Here is a 22,561-nt window from a genome sequence, read left to right on the forward strand (position 1 = left end):
CTAAAAAGTGGTCTCTTAATGGAGTGGTCTCTTAATGAATTTCAGTCAGGTGAAGAGAAAAGATATTTTAACTGTTAATATAACTGTATATATCATGAGCATACATATATGTATATAAATTTCACAAACTGAAAATTATAACTTGATTGTTCGTCAGTTGGACTGTTACAAAGGTTAATTGCATCCTGGGGCAGGTGCAAAATGTACTCGCTAATAACCCGGCAGGAATTTGGTACTAGGTTGCTTAATAGATACTTTTGTTAAATATTTTACCTGTCGGGACTCCATTAAAGTGGTCGCTGGTCGTTTAATAAAAAAGTCGTTTAATGGAATAAATTTATGTACTGAAAACGTTCGGGAGGGATTTTGACCGGTCGTTTAATACAAAAATCGCTTAAAAGAGGTGGTCGCAAGTACGATGTTGACTGTATATTATATACATGTCACACACACTTTTGAACCTAGGGCAATAATTTGAACAATTATGGTAGACATTACAAATCAGATATCACATGCCAAATATCAAGGCTCTAGCTATTATTGATTCAGAGCAGAAAAGTGACCACAGACGACTTGACGGATGCACGACGACGGACGCCAGACACACGTGATCACAATACCTCATCATGAGCACTTTGTGCTCAGGTGATCTAAAAATGTGGTCCCTAGAGTGTAAACAAGCTTATTCTATGAAATGATCTCGTGACCTAGTTTTTAACCCCATGTGACTCAGATAAAAACTGATCCGAGATTTCATGCAGACAAATGTTCTGACAAAGTTTCATGCACTTCAAATGAACAAGAGGACCATGATGGTCCTGAATCGCTCACCTCTTCCCACATGACCCAGTTTTGAGTATGACGTCGTTTTTTCAATTATTTGACATAGTGACCTAGTTTTTGAGCTCATGTGACCCAGTTTTGAACTTGACCTAGATATTATCAAGATAAAAATTCTGACCAATTTTCATGAAGATCCATTGAAAAATATGGTCTCTAGAGAGGTCACAAGGTTTTTCTATTATTTGACCTTTTGACCTAATTTTCGAAGGTACGTGACCCTCTTTTGAACTTTACCTAGATATCATCAAGGTGAACATTCTCACTAATATTCATGAAGATCTCATGAAAAATATGGCCTCTAGAGAGGTCACAAGGTTTTTCTATTTTTATACCTACTGGCCTAGTTTTTGACCGCACGTGACCCAGTTTCGAAACTGACCTAGATATCATCAAGGTGAACATTCAGATCAATTTTCATGAAGAGCCATTGAAAAATATGGCCTCTAGAGAGGTCAAAACATTTAATAATTGTAGACCTACTGACCTAGTTTTTGACCGCAGTTGACCCAGTTTCAAATTTAACCTAGATATCATCAAGATGAACATTCAGACCAACTTTCATACAGATCCCATGAAAAGTATGGCCTCTAGAGAGGTCACAAGGTTTTTTTATTATTTGACCTACTGACCTAGTTTTTGAAGGCACATGACCCAGTTTCAAACTTGACCTAGATATCATCAAGGTGAACATTCTGACCAATTTTTATGGAGATCCATTCACAAGTATGGCCTCTAGAGAGGTCACAAGGTTTTTCTATTTTTAGACTTACTGACCCAGTTTTTGACCGCACATAACCCTGTTTCAAACTTGACCTAGATATCATCAAGATGAACATTCAGGCCAATTTTCACACAGATCCCATGAAAAATATGGTCTTTAGAGAGGTCACAAGGTTTTTCTATTATTTGACCTACTGGCCTAGTTTCTGATGGCACATGACCCACCTTTGAACCTGACCTAGATATCATCAAGATGAACATTCAGACCAACTTTCATACAGATCCCATGAAAAATATGGCCTCTAGAGAGGTCACAAGGTTTTTCTATTATTTGACCTACTGACCTAGTTTTTGATGGCACGTGACCCACTTTCGAACTTGACCTAGATATCATGAAGGTGAACATTCTGACCAATTTTCATGAAGATCTCATGAAATATATGGCCTCTAGAGAGGTCACAAGGTTTTTCTATTTTTAGACCTACTGACCTAGTTTTTGACCACACGTGACCCAGTTTCGAACTTGACCTAGATATCATCAAGATGAACATTCAGACCAACTTTCATACAGATCCCATGAAAAATATGGTCTTTAGAGAGGTCACAAGGTTTTTCTATTATTTGACCTACTGACCTAGTTTTTGAAGGCACGTAACCCAGTTTCGAACTTGACCTAGATAACATCAAGGTGAACGTTCTGACCAATTTTCATGAAGATCTTGTGAAATATATGGCCTCTAGAGAGGTCACAAGGTTTTTTTTATTTTTAGACATACTGACCTACTTTTTGACGGCATGTGACCCAGTTTCGAATTTGACCTAAATATCATCAAGGTGAACATTCTGACCAATTTTCATGAAGATCTTGTGAAATATATGGCCTCTAGAGAGGGCACAAGGTTTTTCTATTTTTAGACCTACTGACCTAGTTTTTGATGGCACGTGACCCAGTTTCAAACTTGACCTAGATAGCATCAAGATGAATATTCTGACCAACTTTCATAAAGATCCCATGAAAAATGTGACCTCTAGAGTGGTCACAAGCAAAAGTTTACAGACGCACGTACGCACGGACGGATGCACGGACGGACGGACACCGCACGATCACAAAAGCTCACCTTGTCACTTTGTGACAGGTGAGCTAAAAATGCAGCCCCTATTGCATTACACAAGGTTTTTATTTTATTTTAACAGGTGACCTAGTTTTTGACCCAAATTTCATGAAGATATGGTCATAAACATGGCCTCTAAAGTGTTATCAAGCTTTTCCTTTGATTTGACAGGATGACCTAGCTTTTTACCAAACATGACCCAGATTCAAACCTGACCTAAAGGTCATCAAGACAAACATTCTGACCAATTCTCATGAGTTTCAGACTTAAATTGTGGTCTCTAGAGTGTTAACAAAACTTTCTTTTGATTTGACCTTGTGACCTAGTTTCTGACCCCAAACATTCTGACCAAGTTTCACAAAGATTGAGTCACAACTTTGGCCTCTACAGTGCTCAGAAGCTTTTCCTTTGATTTGCCCAGATGACCTAGTTTTTAAACCCACATGACCCAGATTCGAACTTGACCTAGAGGTCATAAAGACAAACATTCTGACCAATTCTCATAAGTGTTAACTTAAATAGTGGTTTCTAGGGTGTTTACAAGATTTCCCTTTGATCTGGTCTACTGACCTAGTTTTTGAACCCACATGACTCAGTTTCAAACTTAACCTAGAAATCATCAAGGCAAACATTCTGACCAAGTTTCCAGAAGATTGAGTCACAACTGTGGCCTCTAGAGTGTTCACAAGCTTTTCCTTTGATTTAACCGGGTGACCTAGTTTTTTACCCCACATGAACAAGATTCAAACTTGACCTAGAAATCATCAAGATAAACATTCTGATCAAATTTCACAAAGATTGAGTCACAACTGTGGTCTCTAGAGTGTTCACAAGCTTTTCCTTTGATCTGGCCTACTGTCTTAGTTTTTGAGCCGACATGACTCAGTTTCGAACTTGACCTAGAGATCATAAGACAAACATTCTGACAAAGTTTCATAAAGATTAGGTCACAACTGTTGCCTCTAGATTGTTCAAAAGGCAAATGTTGACTGACGACGCACAACGCACGATGGACGCCAGACAATGACCGGTCACAATACCTCACTTTGAGCACAAAATGCTCAGGTGAGCTAACAAAAACATTCATGAACTCTTCATGAAGTACATTTTCAAGAATTTGAAGAAATTGTTCACAGCTCATGTTCATGAAATTTCATGACCAATTTCATGAATAAATCCTTGATATTACTTCATGAAGTTGCCTGTATCAGACTTCATGAACTCTTCATGGACATGAGCTGTGCATGATATAATGAACTAGAAAATGTTTTTGTAAAAAAGCGCATGTCTCCCACAATGCAAAGTCCTATAGGCAAGAAGTCAATAGGGGTCAGGAGCGAAAGTCAAAGAGACACTGGTGGTTGGCTGCAATAGGGATCATCTACTTGGCATGTCCAGTCATCCCGCTAAATTTCAACACTCGTGGCCTAGTGGTTCTCAAGTCACTGTTCAGGCTCCTGTGACCCTGACCTTTGATCAAGTGACCTAAAAAAAAATAGGGGTCATGTACTCTGCATGTCCAATCATCCTATTAAGTTTCAACATTGTAGGTCAAGTGGTTCTCAAGTTATTTCCAAAAAAATGATTTTACATGAACAGGCCACTGTGAACTTGACCTTTAATAGACTGACCCCAAAATCAATAGGGGTCATCTACTCTGCATGTTCAATCATCCTATGAAGTTTCAACATTCTGGGTCAAGTGGTTCTCAAGTTATTGATCGGAACTGGTTATCAATGTTCAGGCCCCTGTGACCTTGACCTTTAATGGAGTGACCCCAAAAACAATAAGGGTCATTTACTCTGCATGAACAATCATCCTATGAAGTTTCAACATTCTGGGTCGAGAGGTTCTCAAGTTATTGATTGGAAATGGCTTTCCATGTTCAGGTCCCCGTGGCCTTTACCTTTAACAGAGTGACCCTAAAATCGTTAGGGTTCATCTACTCTGCATGACCAATCATCCTACGAAGTTTCATCATTCTGGGTCAAGTGGTTCTCAAGTCACTGAACGGAAATGGTTTTCAATGTGTGGGCCCCTCTGACCTTGACCTTTCACAGAGTGACCCCAAAATCGTTAGGGGTCATCTACTCTTCATGACCAATCATCCTAATAAGTTTCAACATTCTGGGTCAAGTGGTTCTCAAGTTACTGACCGGAAATGGTTTTCAATGTTCAGGCCCCTGTGACCTTGACCTTTAATGGAGTGACCCCAAAATCGATAGGGGTCATCTACTTTGCATGTACAATCATCCTATGAAGTTTCAACATTCTGGGTCAAGTGGTTCTCTAGTTATTGATCGGAAATGGTTTTCAATGTTCAGGCCCCTGTGACCTTGACCTTTGATAGAGTGACCCCAAAATCAATAGGGGTCATCTACTCTTCATGACCAATCATCCTATGAAGTTTCAACATTCTGGGTCAAGTGGTTCTCTAGTTATTGATCGGAAATGGTTTTCAATGTTCAGGCCCCTGTGACCTTGACCTTTGACGGAGTGACCCCAAAATCAATAGGGGTCATCTACTCTTCATGACCAATCATCCTATGAAGTTTCAATATTCTGGGTCAAGTGGTTCTCTAGTTATTGATCGGAAATGGTTTTCAATGTTCAGGCCCCTGTGACCTTGACCTTTTACGGAGTGACCCCAAAAACAATAGGGGTCGTCTACTCCAGCAGCCCTACAACCCTATGAAGTTTGAAGGTTCTAGGTCAAATGGTTCTCCAGTTATTGCTCGGAAATGAAGTGTGACGTACGGACGGACGGACGGAAGGACGGACGGACAGACGGACGGACGGACAGGGCAAAAACAATATGTCTCCTGGGGGAGACATAATAATTTATGCATATACCACTTCATGAATACTTAATGAACTGTGTTACATGAGCTTTTTCAAATGTTTCATTTTCTCTTCATTCTTTTCTCTTGAAGTCTTAATGAAGTACCTTCATGAATGGTTCATGAAGAATGACTAAGCATTTCACAGGGGGAAGGCTAAATCATGTAATTTATGAGATCTACACTTCCATTAAATGTAAGACCGCCAGCTTAGCACAATAGGGAGAGCACTGATCTACGGATATCGGGGTCGTGATTTTGATCCCCGGGCAGGGTGTATGTTCTCCATGACAATTTGATAATAGACCTTGTGTCTGAAATTATTCATCCTCCACCTCTAATTCATGGGGATTAGTTGGCAGTTACTTGCGGAAAACAGGTTTGTACTGGTACAGACTCCAGGAACACTGCCAGCTTTACAAAACTGAAATACTGTTGAGAAACAGCATTAAACCCAAAACAAGTGGGCCAAGATGGCCCTTGGTCGCTCACCTGTGTAACACACCATAACAGTGTAAACATGTTTTACTTAGTGATTTCATGGAGACAAATATTCTGACCAATTTTCATTAAGACTGGACCAAAAAACGTGGCCTCTTGAGTGTAAACAAGCATTTTCTTTGATTTGACCTAGTTACCTAGTTTTTTACCCCACATGACCCTTATTCAAACTTGTCCAAAATTTCCTGAAAACAAACATTCTGACAAAGTTTGGGAAGATTGGAGCAAAAAGGTGGCCTCTAGAGTGTATACAAGCTTTTCCTATGATTTGACCTAATGACCTAGTTTTCGACCCCACGTGACCCAGATTTGAAATCGTCAAAGACTTCATGATAACAAACATTCTGACCAAATTTTATGAAGACAGAATCAAATATTTGCCCACAGCTTATTCTTGGATTTGACCTGGTGACCTAGTTTTTGACCCCACATGACCCAGATAAAAATCCATCCAATATTTCATGCAGACAAACATTCTGACCAAGTTTCATGCACATCAAATGAACAAGAGTGTTAACAAGCTTTCCCTTTGATTTGACTGGGTGACCTAGTTTTTGACCCCATATGACCCAGTTTCAAACTTGAACTAGGAATCATCAAGATAAACATTCTGACCAAGTTTCATGAAGATAGGGTCATAAACGTGGCCTGAAGAGTGTTAACAAGCTTTTCCTTTGATTTGACCTTATAACCTAGTTTCTGACCTCATATGACCTAGTTTTGAACTTGACATAGGAATCACCAAGATAAACATTCAAACCAACTTTCATGAAGATTATGAGGGTCATAAATGTGGCCTCTAGCATGTTAAGAAGCTTTTCCTTTGATTTAACCCGATGACCTAGTTTTTGACCCGAGATGACCCAGTTTCGTTCCAGGCCTAGAGATCATCAAGATAATCATTCTGTGCAAGTTTGTATCAAATCAAAGCATGAAAGGGCCAAAATAGAAAAATCTGTCCCTTTCAGGTTGAGTAACTCTAGAACCCATGATGGAATCTAGCCAGTTTTTGAAAGGAACCGAGGTCTTATTGTGACTTAAGCTGTGTGTAAGTGTGGTTAAAAATCAAATATAAAATGTCACTTCTATCGTGTTCACAAGGTAAAAATTACCAAATTTTGGCTCTTTCAGGGGTCAATCAGGGGCCGTAACTCTGGAACCTATGATTGGATCTGACAGATTCATCGTGGAATCCAAGATTTATTGTTGTTGAAGATATTTTGCAAGCTTGTATCAAATCAAATCGTAAATGAAGTCTATATGGCTGCAAAAGCCAAAATAGCAGATTTTGGCCCTTTAAATGGCCGTAACTTTGAAACCCATGATGGGATCTGGCAAGTTTTCGTAAGGAATCAAGATATTATGCCAATACAAGTTGTATGCAAGTTTGATTATAGTCGACTGCAAAATGTTGTCTCTACCAGCCAAAATTAACAAATTTTGGCCCTTTAAGGGGCAATAACTTTGGAATCCATGAAGGGATCTGGCCAGTTTTTGAAAGGAACCAAGATATTATGCCAATACAAGTTGTGTGCAAGTTTTATTAAAGTTGATTGCAAAATGTGGTCTCTATCGTGTTCACAAGCCAAAAATGGCAAATTTTGGCTCTTTAAGGGGCCATAACTCTGGAACCCATGAATGGATTTGGCCAGTTTTCAAAAGGAACCGAGCTATTATGCCCATACAAGTTGTGTGCAAGTTTGATAAAAATCAAATACAAAATGTGGCCTCTATCGTGTTCACAAGGAAATTGAGGACGGATGGATGACGGACGAAGGGCGATCACAAAAGCTCACCCTGTCTATAGTGACAGGTGAGCTAAGGAAACAAACAAACACACTAAATGTAAAAGCAATTCAGTGTTACCATGGTATCAAAGTTTGATGTCCAGTCGCCCTGCTTCCATCGTACACGCAGTTCATCCTGTACTATCTCTGTATAGTTTATACCATCTGAATTATAGTGGAAATGACACTCATCTGCCGACATGCAGCATGTTGATATACAAATTGCGTCACCTATAGCTGCTCCATATATCAGACCTATGTACGTATATATAAAACATTCAGTTAAAGACATGCCACAGAATAACTGTAATCTATCATATTTCAGTGATGTTAATTATACGTAATTTGCATGAAAAAACAAAAGCTGTCTCCATAGGATGACACATGCCCCCGATGGCACTTTGAATGAATAGTTATGGCCGATGTTAGAGTTTAGGACCTTTGACCTACGGACCTGGGTCTTGCGCGCGACGCGCCGTCTTACTGTGATACACATTCATGCCCAATAATTTTAAAATCCATGCATGAATGACAAAGATATGGACAGGACACGCCCATCAATGCACTATCATGAAATATGACCTTTAACGTCTAAGTGTGACCTTGACCTTTGAGCTACGGACCTGGGTCTTGCGCGCGACACATCGTCTTACTGTGGTACACATTCATGCCAAGTTATTTGAAAATCCATCCATGGATGACAAAGATATGGACCGGACACGAATGCACTATCATGAAAAATGACCTTTAAGGTCTAAGTGTGACCTTGACCTTTGAGCTACGGACCTGGGTCTTGCACGCGACATGTCGTCTTACTGTGGTACACATTCATGCCAAGTTATTTGAAAATCCATCCATGGATGACAAAGATATGGACCGGACACGAATGCACTATCATGAAAAATGATCTTTAACGTCTAAGTGTGACCTTGACCTTTGAGCTACGGACCTGGGTCTTACGCGCGATATGTCGTCTTACTGTGGTACACATTCATGCCAAGTTATTTGAAAATCCATCCATTGATGACAAAGATATGGACCGCACACGAAACTTGCGGACAGACTGACAGACCGACAGACTGACAGACGGTTCAAAAACTATATGCCTCCCTTCGGGGCCATTAAAAGAGAAATACAAGTTTCTACTAACAAACTGACAGTGACATATACTAGGCCAAATTAAAGTTTGAACATTTTATTGAATGAAATTGTTGCAAATTGTAGCATTATGCTCAGTATTTGATGTATCAAGCTGAGTTTAGACCACATCTTCTTTCTACAAGGCAAGACAGTACCTTTTCTATGTTTTTTTAGCCTACACTGAAAAGAGATTGACTGAAAAGTTTGCAAACGAAGATGTGAAAACACATTAATTCCAGAAGGGTCTAAATTGCCCACCTGTTGTCATGCGATATAGCTGTATTATACTAGTATTATCAGAATGAATTTTTCACAAAGTTAATTTTGGAGGAAAAAGTAGGTCACTAGGTTGTGGGGGGTCTTTAAGTTGATATAACAAGCGCATCTCCAACAGCTGCTGTATAATCACATACAGACACAAAAAGAGGGCCATTATGACCCAAGACTGCTCATCTGAGTTTCAGACCGTAAAAAGGCTAGAAAGTGTGTAACTTTGGACGAGGATCATAATATGCTCTAGATGTCAAAATTCCAGAGGCAGCAGAATTTAATTAGTTCAATCATTGAAACGCTACATGCTTCTTTAGTTAGTGTGTTATGGAAGGTCTTTTTATAATGGTTATCTGCATCTTGCAGTTCATAAGTTGTTTAAAGGTATTTATATATTTAGCTCTAGTGGCCCCTGTAAAGAAGCCAGGTGCCCCCCAGCTGAATAAGTTTGGAAGAGGACATTACAATGATGTTACTGACCAACAAGAGGGTCACTGACCCTAAAGCACTCACCTGGCATCAAGTGTGTTTGCACAAGTACAGAGTAAGGTTTCTTCTATGTTAACCTTTATTATATACATCTCTCACACATTTTTTAACCTAGGGCAAATTAATTTGAACAAATATGGTAGAAATTACAAATCTGATATCACATGTCAAATATCAAGGCTATAGCAGGGCTCCGGAAATTTTGATAACTCAATCGGTCCGAAACGAAAATCCTGACATCGGCGCTACCCCACCCACCGCATTCCCAATATTACATATTTTGGGGACGGTATACTTTGCAGACAAGTACTGCAGACACTATACACAAAGAAGGATTTTGCAGACAACATAGGTAAAGAAGGATATTGGATTTTGCAGACACTATAATTATGTAAAGAACAAAAGGTGTAGATGTATAAAGGGATGGTTGAGTGAACTGATAATGTTTTTATTATGTCACTGATTTTGTACTATATTTTAAGACTAAGATTTAAATGAGAATTATGGTTCATAAAATATTCAAAATATCATTTACAATTAATAATAATAATAATAGATGGTAATAATGATAGAAATCTAATATCAGTAATAATTATTATTATCATAATCATTATTTGTTTTTATTAATAATGGTTTTTATTATTAATTATATTATTTAAAATAACATTTTGAAAATTCTATAACTATAATTCTCATTTAAATCTTATCATTAATAAAAGATAAATATGAAAACAGTATAAGGTCAAATAAAGGAGTTACTAACACTTTGACGTATTCAAATAAGACAAGCAAAGTGAATGTTTCTGATTTCTTTTACTTTGATATCATCTTTTAACACAATTATTCTTTATTCTTACCTGTCTGCAAAATTCTACTGATATATCTTGTACATTATTTTATCAGTCTATGCTTATTTCTACTTGTCTGCAAAATATAACTGAAATCTGTCTGCAAAATGCAGTTACTGTTGATATATGTACAGTATTCCAAATGTTTATTCTTTATTCTTACTTTTGTCTGCAAAATGCTGTAGTTTTATTATATTATACCATCGTTTATTTATTTCTTCATGTCTGCAAAATTCAACTGAAATCTGTCTGCAAAATGCAGTTACTGTTGATTTATGTACAGCATTCCATTTTTTTTATTATTATTATTACTTGTCTGCAAAATCCAACAGTTACTGTAGTCTGTCTGCAAAATGCAGTTAATGTTGCATTTTTATTATATTTTATTACATGAGTACCTATAAATAGTAACAAATTTGTGCTGAAAATTCTCCCATTATCGCATTGCGTCATGCATTATCACATTATCATAATAAGCCCCGGGGCCATTATCGATAATGGCCCTGGCGTTAGCGCGGGAAATTAACGTCCTTAAACAGAAATGACGTCATGGCGTTTCATGGAGGTAAAACAGCGAATATTTCTGTTTTATTTTATCATCTTGAGCATAACATCGTGTATTTTTTCGTGAAATAACGCATTTTTATCCCTAAATTATGCAATAACCAAGTAAGTACAACTATCCAGTTATTTGATTTTATACTTATACAAATAATATAGAAACTGAAAAGCTGAAATTTATTGTGCCAGAAGATGCAAGTACCCATAAAATGACAGAAAAAAACCCTTTCTTACTATATTATAGGTAAACATGTAATAAACAGGTAAATACATGGGAGAGCGGTGCCTTTGAGTGATAATGGCCCTGGAAGAAGATAATAGCCCTCGGGCTAAAGCCCTCAGGCTATTATCACCTTGCCAGGGCCATTATCACTCAAAGGCACCGCTCTCCCATTTATTAACCTATACATATCATATTTTCTTTATTTCTACTTGTCTTCAAAATTGAACAGATTCAATGACAGAATTACATAGGTTTAATCTTTAGTCTTACTTGTGTGCAAAATTTAACTGATGTATCATGTACATTATTATAATTCAAATTCAAGTGTTTGCTTAATTTCTACTTGTCTGCAAAATTCAACTGAAATCTGTTTGCAAAATTTAGTTACTGTTGATATAAATACTGTATTACATAAGTTTGTTCTTTATCCTTTCTTGTCTGCAAAATTCAACTGATATATGTACAGTTTTATTTAAGTTCATGCTGTATTTCTACTTGTCTGCAAAATTCAACTGATATAAGGAAAAATTCAACTGATATATGTAAAGTTTTATTTCAGTTTATGTTTTATTTCTACTTGTCTGCAAAATTCAACTGATATATGTACAGTTTTATTTCAGTTTATGTTTTATTTCTACTTGTCTGCAAAATTCAACTGATATATGTACAGTTTTATTTAAGTTCATGCTGTATTTCTACTTGTCTGCAAAAATTCAACTGATATATGTACAGTTTTATTTCAGTTTATGTTTTATTTCTACTTGTCTGCAAAATTCAACTGAAATCTTCTGCAAAATGCAGTTACTGTTGATATATGTACCGTATTCCATAACTTCATATATATATTCTTTATTGTTACTTTTGCAAAATTCAACTGTTGTCTGTCTGCAAAATGCAGTTATTGTTGCGGTTTAACTATTATATCAATTTATTCTTTATTTTTTTACTTGTCTGCAAAATTCAACTTATATAATGTACACTATTACATAAAAAGTTTTTACTGTTTATTCTAACTTGTCTGCAAAATCAGTCAAACAAGACTTATTTGGTTGAGACAGTTAAAAACTCTTATCTGCAAGTGGCTATAGGAGATAAAAGGATTAAAAATGTTTGCCCCAGGCTATTCAAATATACAGAAGAGACATGTATGCCACTTACTGGAACATCTATAATTAAATTAGTTGCACCCACCATAAATAAGCTAATCTCTTAATTACTTTATTGCCCCAGGAATAAACAAGTCCTGTCTGATAAGGTCAGATAGTGATCAATATGCATATGTGGAGGGTCCTATTTTATCAATGACTTTTAATTTTAATTAAAATTTAAGAATTTTGAAGAGAAGTAGAAATAATGCAAAAACTGATATGATATAGTAATACAACAGTAACTGCATTTTGCAGACAGATTTCTGTTTAATTTTGCGGACGAGTAGAAATAATGATTAAATTGATATAATATAATAAAACAGCAACATTAACTACATTTTGCAGACAGACTGCAGTTAAATTTTGCAGACAAGTAAGGGTAAAGAATAAACCTATGTATTTCTATCATACATCAGTTGAATGTTGCAGACAAGTAAGAATAAACCTATGCATTTCTATCATATATCAGTTGAATTTTGCAGACAAGTAAGAATAAAGAATAAGCCTATGTATTTCTATCATAAATCAGTTGAATTTTGCAGACAAGTAAGAATAAACCTATGCATTTCTATCTTATATCAGTTGAATTTTGCAGACAAGTAAGATAAAGAAGAATAAACCTATGTATATCTATCATACATCAGTTGAATTTTGCAGACAAGTAAGAATAAAGAATAAACCTGTGTATTTCTATCATAAATCAGTTGAATTTTGCAGACAAGTAAGAATAAACCTATGCATTTCTATCATATATCAGTTGAATTTTGCAGACAAGTAGGAATAACGAATAAACCTATTTATTTCTATCATACATCAGTTGAATTTTGCAGACAAGTAAGAATAAAGAATAAACCTATGTATTTCTATCATAAATCAGTTGAATTTTGCAGACAAGTAAGAATAAACCTATGCATTTCTATCATATATCAGTTGAATTTTGCAGACAAGTAAGAATAAACCTATGTATTTCTATCATATATCAGTTGAATTTTGCAGACAAGTAAGACTTAAGACTAAAGTTATGGAATACTGTACAATCAACAGTAACTGCATTTTGCAGACAGATTTCAGTTGAATTTTGCAGACAAGTAGAAATAGAGCATACACTTGAATTTTGCAGACAATAGAAATAGAGCATACACTTGAATTTTGCAGACAATAGAAATAGAGCATAGACTGATATAATAATGTACATGTATATATAATGCTGAATTTTGCAGACAAGTAGAAATAAAGCATAGACATAATAATGTTATGATAATCAGTTGAATTTTGCAGACAGGTAAGAATAAAGAATAAATGTTTTAAAAAGATGATGTCAGAGTAAAAGAAACCAGAAATATTCACTTTTCTTGTGTTATTTGAATATGTCAAAGTGTTAGTAACTCCCTTATATGACCTGATACCATTTAATATTTATCTGTTATTAATAATAAGATTTAAATGAGAATTGTGGTTATAGATTATATTCAAAATGTTATTTCAAATAATACAGTTAATAATAAAAACCATTAATAATAAGAACAAATAATGATTATATTATTAATATTAAATTTCTATCATTATAACCATTTATTATTATTATTATTATTATTAATTGTAAATAATATTTTGAATATTTTATAAACCATAAGTCTCATTTAAATCTTGGTCTTAAAATATAGTACAAAATCAGTGACATAATAAAAACATTATCAGTTCACTCAACCATCCATATAGACATTCACACCTTTTGTTCTTTACATATAGTGTCTGCAAAATCCAATATCCTTCTTTACCTATGTTGTCTGCAAAATCCTTCTTTGTGTATAGTGTCTGCAGTACTTGTCTGCAAAGTATTCTGTTCCCATATTGGGACGTGATAGGGTAAAGAAATAAGCATGTCATGCATTCAAACTGAGTTACCAGTCACCGCGCGTTACCATACAATGAAGACAGTTATTCAGTGTTATGTGTGATTGTTACTTTGTTTAAATTTCGATGTTTTTCCGAGATATACGAGACATTGACACCGTGTGGGTAACTAGTCTAAAAGCCAACGCACGTGACTTCGATACCGTATACACGGCAGATACTTTGTGATGTTTCTTCATTTTTTGACGGAATTCTATAAAATACAATGCGTCAAAGTGAGTTACACGACACATATTCTCTGCTAAACAGCTTCAGTATTTAAAGAATACTCTGCCGCGGACCGAATGTGTACGTTATTTGAACGCTGAGATCGAATTTCCCGCATGTATAGTACCAAAACGTCACGCGGGTTGGCCACGGATATTTCATTTCACTTACGTTGTACTTCAATAAGCAACTACATTTTATAAAGTTATATGTTCTCTTCTGATGTAAACAAAATTTCATTTTGAAACGTTTTTTAAAAGACCGATTTAATAAACAGTGCCACTCAGGGTTTCTTTATCATTCGTGGTTGCCCGTCCATTTTTTCCTTTTTTGTACAGTCGGGTTGCAAAGACGATTTTCTGCATTTGTTTCAACTGGAGCCCCAACAAATGAATCATGTAATTTTTTCAAATCAAGTAATTATAAAAATTATTTTTATCGGTTTTCCATGTGATGTCTCATTAAATCAAAGACCTATAATGTACAATTATAGCTCTTTGATTAAAGGCAAAGAAAATCTCCTATATAAGTGACCCCCCCCCCACCCCCCCAAATACCAGACTTTTTAATCCCCAATATACAAGATCCTGTCTGGTCCAGTCTGATAAGGGTCCATAAAACCCCTGTAGACTTGACATGTAGCCTAATTATTGTCAGAGAATCATAAATTACCTACTGGTAAATTGGTTATTTCCTGTGTTTTGCATTTTATTAATTGAAATGCTGTTATTTTTTTCAGTCTTTTTTCAGCATGTACACAAAATTATTTTAATTGATAAGATACTAATTTTGATTGCTCAGTCATGTTGAGTAATGTCCTGGCCAATTAAATTATAACTCTTATAGCAAAGCATTTCTCACTATAAAATAATGATTCAAAACTTAATAAGAGAAATTACAAGTTTGTTTATTCAATGATTATGATCTTTTTATCAAAAGTAACAAAATAAAAACGAAAAAAAAAAAAGATAATTGCTGGATTTTATTAGAAATTAAAGAAGCATTCAGTTGCATTTTTAATAGATAAAGAAGGTATATAGACAAAAGGATGTTATATATTAAAAATGCTTAATTCCTTTTGTGTTGTCTAAATAATGTTAACTTTCTTTTATGTATAATAAAATCCAGCAATAAAGATATATCATTGTTCAAAATATACAATAATTTATTACTTCTAAAAGCTATGTGCCTGAATGCATTTTATATATTTTTGATAATAAAAAACAGCAATAATGAGATGTAATTGTTAAAAAACTTACTTTATTAAAAATATGATAAAACACTGTTGTATCTTATCACTTTGTGTATTTAGCCCTAATTCAATCAAGCTTTCTAAACTCCTTATAAAGGTGAGAACTGATTTGCTATAATAGTGAGAAATATCACCTGCAATTTATTTACTGCACAGTAGCTATACAGTAGCTTATTATGATAAACAGAAGCAAGTCTACCAATGGTCCTGACTTGTGTATTGACCCTTATTGCCAATACGCAGACCTTATCATCTCCATAGGCCACATACCAGGCATACCAGAATCAGTGTCTTTAAATGCAGCGACCATTTGTTTGTTACCGTGATCAAACAAAGCCTTTTGAAATAAACCATCCGTCGGATTCTAAATAAAAGAAGTGGATCCCCGTCAAAATGATTTGGATCCAGCCAGAAACGTTAGGAAACCAGTCAAAAATGTTTAATACACCGCAGTCGGCTGTCTGCAAACATTAAAGGATGTGCCGCGCGAGCACTGATTGCGTCACGCGCTAATTACGGACCGATTATCAAAGTGACACTCAGACCGATTGACACGTTTATTGATTATCTGAAGGTGCGACCAACAATTTCCTACTTGTCAGGTGATCGTGTATTGAGATATCAGACCGAAATTTATACTTTTCTCCATTTTTACGGGACCGATTTTTTTCGTTTTTTCACTTCACGAATCGGTCTGAAAAGTCAAAAATCGGTCCAAAACCGACAAACCGGCAAATTTTCGAAGCCCTGGGCTATAGCTATTATTAATTCAGAGAAGAAGATTTACAAGTTTCTTATATAAAAACCTATTGTTAAGTACATGTCAGACACAGGGGCATGGCCACTTTTTTGACCTTATGGCAATAATTTAGACAAGATGGTAGAGAGTCAAACCCTTATATCACATGCCAAATATCAAAGCTGCTCTACTGCTCTAGAGAAAAGCATTTTTAAAGTCTGATAGCTGAAAACCTATTTTCAACCAAAAAGATCAATACGTAAATGAAACGGAACTATTTGAACAACTTTGAAAGAGGGCTACCCAGAGATCATTTGTGTAACATTTCATCAAAATCCATTCTGTAGTTTTGGAGGAGATATTGTTGATGAAAAGTGACCATGCCCTCTTGCGGCAAAGTTTTTTGATGAATCAGAAAAATTTGAACAATATTTGTAGAAGGTCATACAAGAACCATTTGTGTAAAATTATTTTAAGATCGAGCTAGCTGTTTTACACAAGAAGATTTTTAAAGTTTCAACTATATATATACAGGGAAAAGTGACCACACCCTCTGGCGGCCATAATTTTTGACGAATCAAAATTTGAACAATCTCGGTAGAGGGTCACACAAGGACCATTTGTGTAAAATTATTTTAAAAACGAGCCAGCAGTTTTACACAAGAAGATTTTTAAAGTTCCAACTGTATACATATAGGGAAAAGTGACCACGCCCTCTGGTGGCCAAATTTTTAATAATAGTTTTGGACTATGACTACTGACAGACAGAAAACAGTCTATTTATATAATATATATGTAAGTACAAAGGGCCATAAATCTGAGTGTCTGAATCTTGCAGGGCCGCCATTCCTTACAGCAATTAACATTGTAAGTGTTATTAAAATCCATTAAACCATGTTATGATATGACTCCAGATGGACAGAAAATAGACTATTTATGTATTATAATTATATATAAGTACAAAGGGCCATAAGTCTTTTATTCCTCAAATTGCAACTGAAATCTGCAGGGCCACATTTCTTTATACCAGTTAACATTTCTACCATGTTTTATTGAAATCCTACAGACAAATTCTGAGATATGACTCTGGATGGACAAAAAAATAGAACTAGAAATACATTCTGCATGCCCACTGGCAGAATGTCGAGCCCGCCAGCTGTCTAAACAAAGAGATCACAGAGTGATCTTGGCGCCCACCATTGAGCCATTTTTGAATGTTCCAAATTTCAACACTAGCTCAAGGTCAAAATCAAGGTCAAATTTCATTTTGGTACACAACACTGTGCATGTGGTCCATGCATGTCGTCCAAATTTGAAAGCTGTTGCTTGAGAAATGTGAAAGTAGGTCACTAGATCAATTTCAAGGTCAAAGTTCATTTCGGTATACAAAACTATGCATGTGCTTCAAATTTGGAGGCTGTAGCTTGAGAAATGTAAAAGTAGGTACTAGGTAAAAATCAATGTCAAATTTCAATTCAGAACACAAAAATATGCATGTGGTCCAAATTTGAAGCCTGTAGCTTGAGAAATGTGAAAACAGGTCACTAGGTCAATCTCAAGATCAAAGTTCATTTCTAGTGTTTCCTGCAGACTCTTAGAGGGGCATGGTGCTTCCCAGGAAAAAGGGCACTTTCAGGGCGCGCTTTGGCATCAAAGCGCCATTCAACCAAGTGTGCTTTCCGGTGTCATTTTCAAACTATTTTCAAATTGCATTTTTGAGAGACAAATAAAACAATTAATACCCAACAAGTTTTATTTAACAACTTTAAATTGAAGTTTAAATAATGTAAATCTTTAACACATATAATACAGTCTGCTGCAGTTATATTTATGCTAAAATACTGCATAGACTAAGTATGTTTATCAGATTAATACTTATCATAAATTGTTTCTTTATCTGTGTTGAGCAACAAGCATGGGAAAACCAGGTTTTAAAAATACTTCCAGTTAAAATCTTACATGTATGAAAGTAAAACACACACAAGTAAGTGTAAAACAGCAGTTATATTAATGCTACTGCATAGACTAAGTATGTTTATCAGATTAATATTTATTCTAAAAATTTTCGGTACACAAAACTAGGCATGTGATCTAAATTTGAAGGCTGTAGCTTGAGAAATGTGAAAGAAGGTCACTAGATCAATTTCAGATCAAAGTTCATTTCGCTATACAAAACTATGCATGTGCTTCAAATTTGGAGGCTGCAGCTTGAGAAATGTGAAAGTAGGTCATAGGTCAAAATCAAGGTCAAATTTCATTTCGGAACATAAAACTATGCATGTGGTCCAAATTTGAAGCATGTACCTTCAAAAATGTGAAAGTAGGTCACTAGGTCAATGTCAAGGTCAAAGCTTTTTTCGGTGCACAAAACTATGCATGTGGTCAAAATTAGAAGGATGTAGCTTGAGAAATGTGAAAGTAGGTCACTAGGTCAAAATCAAGGTCAAATTTCATTTCGGAACACAAAACTATGCACGTGGTCCAAATTTGAAGTCTGTACCTTCAAAAATGTGAAAGTAGGTCACTAGGTCAATGTCAAGGTCAAAGTTTTTTATAGTGCAAAAAACTATGCATGTGGTCCAAATTTGAAGGCTGTAGCTACAGAAATGTGAAAGTAGGTCACTAGGTCAAAATCAAGGTCAACTCATTTCAAGGTTCATCTTGCCACTCAAAAATATACATGTGGTCCAAATTTGAATGTTGTAGGTTATTGACAAGAAGATTTTAAAAGCTTTTCCCTATATAAGTCTATATGAACCATGTGACCCCCGGAGCAGGGCCATATTTGACCCTAGGCGGATAATTTGAACAAATTTGGTAGAAAACTACTAGATGATGCTACATTACAACTATCAAAGCCCTAGGCTTTGTGGTTTGGACAAGAAGATTTTCAAAGTTTTTCCCTATATAAGTCTATGTAAACCATGTGCCCCCAGGGCGGGGCCATATTTGACCCTAGGGGAATAATTTGAACAATCTTAGTAGAAGACTACTAGATGATGTTACATACAAAATATCAAAGTCCTAGGCCCTGTGGTTTTGGACAAGAGGTTTTTCAAAGTTTTTCCCTATATAAGTCTATATAAATAATGTGACCCCCGGGGCGGGGCTACATTTGACCCCAGTGAAATACTTTCAACCATCTTGGTAGAGGACCACTAGATGATGCTACATACCAAATATCAAAGCCCTAGGCTCTGTGGTTTTGGACAAGAAGATTTTCAAAGTTTTTCCCTATATAAATCTATGTAAATTATAAAAATAAACAAAGGGCCATAACTCACTCAAAAATTGTTGAACCAGTCTGATTTTCAGGGGGACACAACTAGGCTACCAATACATCATTCTGACAAAGTTTGGTCAAAATCCCCCCAGTAGTTTCTGAGGAGATGCGATAACGAGAAATTGTTAACGGACGGACTGACGGACGGAAGGACGACGGACCACGGACGCAGAGTGATTTGAATAGCCCACCATCTCATGATGGTGGGCTAAAAAGTAAAATTTATTATACTATTTGGCAGTGTCAGAACTGATTTACACTAGCACCTGTATTTGCATATGGATTTTTTTTTGACCAATTATAAAAACAAGAGATCACAGAGTGATCTTGGCACCCACCAATGTGCCATTTTTGAGTGTTCCAAATTTCAAGACTTACTGACTAGCTCAAGGTCAAATTTTCATTTCCGTACACAACACTGTGCATGTGGTCCAAATTTGAAAGCTGTAGCTTGAGAAATGTGAAAGTAGGTCACTAGATCAATTTCAAGGACAAAGTTCTTTGTACACAAAACTATGCATGTGCATCAAGTTTGAAGGCTGTAGTTTGAGAAATCTGAAAGTAGGTCACTAGGTCAATGTTAAGGTCAAAGTTTATTTAGGTACAAAAACTATGCAAGTGGTCCAAATTTGAAGGCTGTAGCTTGAGAAATGTGAAAGGAGGTCACTAGGTCAAAATCAAGGTCAAATTTCACTTCAGAACACATATCTATGCATGTGGTCCAAATTTGAAGCCTGCACCTTCAAAAATGTTAAAGTAGGTCACTAGGTCATTGTCAAGGTCAAAGTTTGTTGCAGTACACAATCCTATGCATGTGGTCTAAATTTGAAGCCTGTAGCTTTAGAAATGTGAAAGTAAGTCACTAGGTCAATCTTAAGGTCAAAGTTCGTTTCGGTACACAAAACAATGCAAGTTGTCCAAATTTGAAGGCTTTAGCTTGAGAAATGTGAAAGTAGGTCACTAGGTCAAAATCAAGGTCAAATTTTATTTCGGAACACAGAACTATGCATGTGGTCCAAATTTGAAGCCTGTACCTTCAAAAATGTGAAAGTAGGTCACTAGGGCAATGTAAAGGTCAAAGTTTGTTTCGGTACACAAAACTATGCATGTGGTCCAAATTTGAAGGCTGTAGCTTGAGAAATGTGAAAGTAGGTCACTAGGTCAAAATCAAGGTCAAATTTCATTTCGGAACATGAAACTATGCATGTGGTCCAAATTTGAAGCCTGTACCTTCAAAAATGTGAAAGTAGGTCACTAGGTCAATGTCAAGGTCAAAGTTTTTTTCAGTGCACAAAACTATGCATGTGGTCCAAATTTGAAGGCTGTAGCTACAGAAATGTGAAAGTAGGTCACTAGGTCAAAATCAAGTTCAACTCATCTTGCCACTCAAAAATATACATGTGGTCCAAATTTGAATGTTGTAGTTCTTGACAAGAAGATTTTAAAAGCTTTTCCCTATATAAGTCTATATGAACCATGTGACCCCCAGGGCGGGGCCATATTTGACCCTAGGGGAATAATTTGAACAAATTTGGTAGAGAACCACTAGATGATGCTACATTACAAATATCAAAGCCCTAGGCTTTGTGGTTTGGACAAGAAGATTTTCAAAGTTTTTCCCTGTATAAGTCTATGTAAACCATATGACCCCAGGGCGGGGCCATATTTGACCCTAGGGAAACTAGAGCTATCACTAAAGGTGATGAATGTACCCCCCGCATGCACTGACACAGTACATTGCAATTTGACGCACACAAGATTGCATAATTATGTGGACTGTATGTATATAGACTGTATGTATACAGTATAGTAACAAAAAACAAAGTCCCATAACTATGCAGAATATTTATCTAAAAGAATGTAAATTGCACCATGCACAACTAGGGTTGGTACTGATCACTTGTGTGAAGTTTCATTAAATTGTGTGTAAGGGTTTGGTAGATTAGGCACGCACAAGATTGCATATGCAGACTGTATGTACATAGTATGTTAACAAGAAACAAAGTCCCATAACTCTGCAATTTTTGTCACTGAAAGAACCTAACATGCCCCATGCACAACTACTGTTGATACTGATCACTTGTGTGAAGTTTCATTAAATTGTGTCAAGGGGATGAGGAAAGACGGTGCACACAAGATTGTGTCTATGTATATAGTATAGTAACAAAAAAACAAAGTCCCATAACTCTGAAAAAATTTTTTCTGAAAGAACCTAACATGCCCCATGCACAACTAGTGTTGTTACTGATCACTTGTGCGAAGTTTCATTAAATTGTGTCAAGGGGATGAGGAGAGATGGTGCACACAAGATTGTGTCTATGTATATAGTATAGTAACAAAAAAAACAAAGTCCCATAACTCTGCAATTTTTTTTTCTGAAAGAACCTAACATGCCCCATGCACAACTACTGTTTGTACTGATCACTTGTGTGAAGTTTCATTAAATTGTGTCAAGGAGATGAGGAGACATGGTGCGCACAAGATTGTGTCTATGTATATAGTATAGTAACAAAAAAACAAAGTCCCATAACTCTGCAAATTTTTTTTCTAAAAGAACCTAACATGCCCCATGCACAACTACTGTTGGTACTGATCACTTGTGTGAAGTTTCATTAAATTCTGTCAAGGGGATAAGGAGAGATGGTGCGCACAAGATTGCGTCTACGGACAGATGGACAGACGGC

General features: G+C 36.0%; 1 protein-coding gene across 2 annotated transcripts in view; it reads right to left on the reverse strand.

The window, feature by feature from the left end:
• Positions 1 to 22,561, reverse strand: part of LOC123529251 (uncharacterized) — a 228,720-nt gene that overhangs the window by 162,952 nt on the left and 43,207 nt on the right. For both annotated transcript variants that reach the window (XM_045309491.2, XM_045309490.2), the window contains exon 4: positions 7,883 to 8,058. In XM_045309491.2, coding sequence (XP_045165426.1) covers positions 7,883 to 8,058 — 176 coding nt within the window. The remainder of the gene's footprint in view (positions 1 to 7,882; positions 8,059 to 22,561) is intronic.

This window comes from Mercenaria mercenaria, chromosome 13 (genome assembly GCF_021730395.1).
Source record: "Mercenaria mercenaria strain notata chromosome 13, MADL_Memer_1, whole genome shotgun sequence".
Lineage (NCBI taxonomy): Eukaryota > Metazoa > Mollusca > Bivalvia > Venerida > Veneridae > Mercenaria > Mercenaria mercenaria.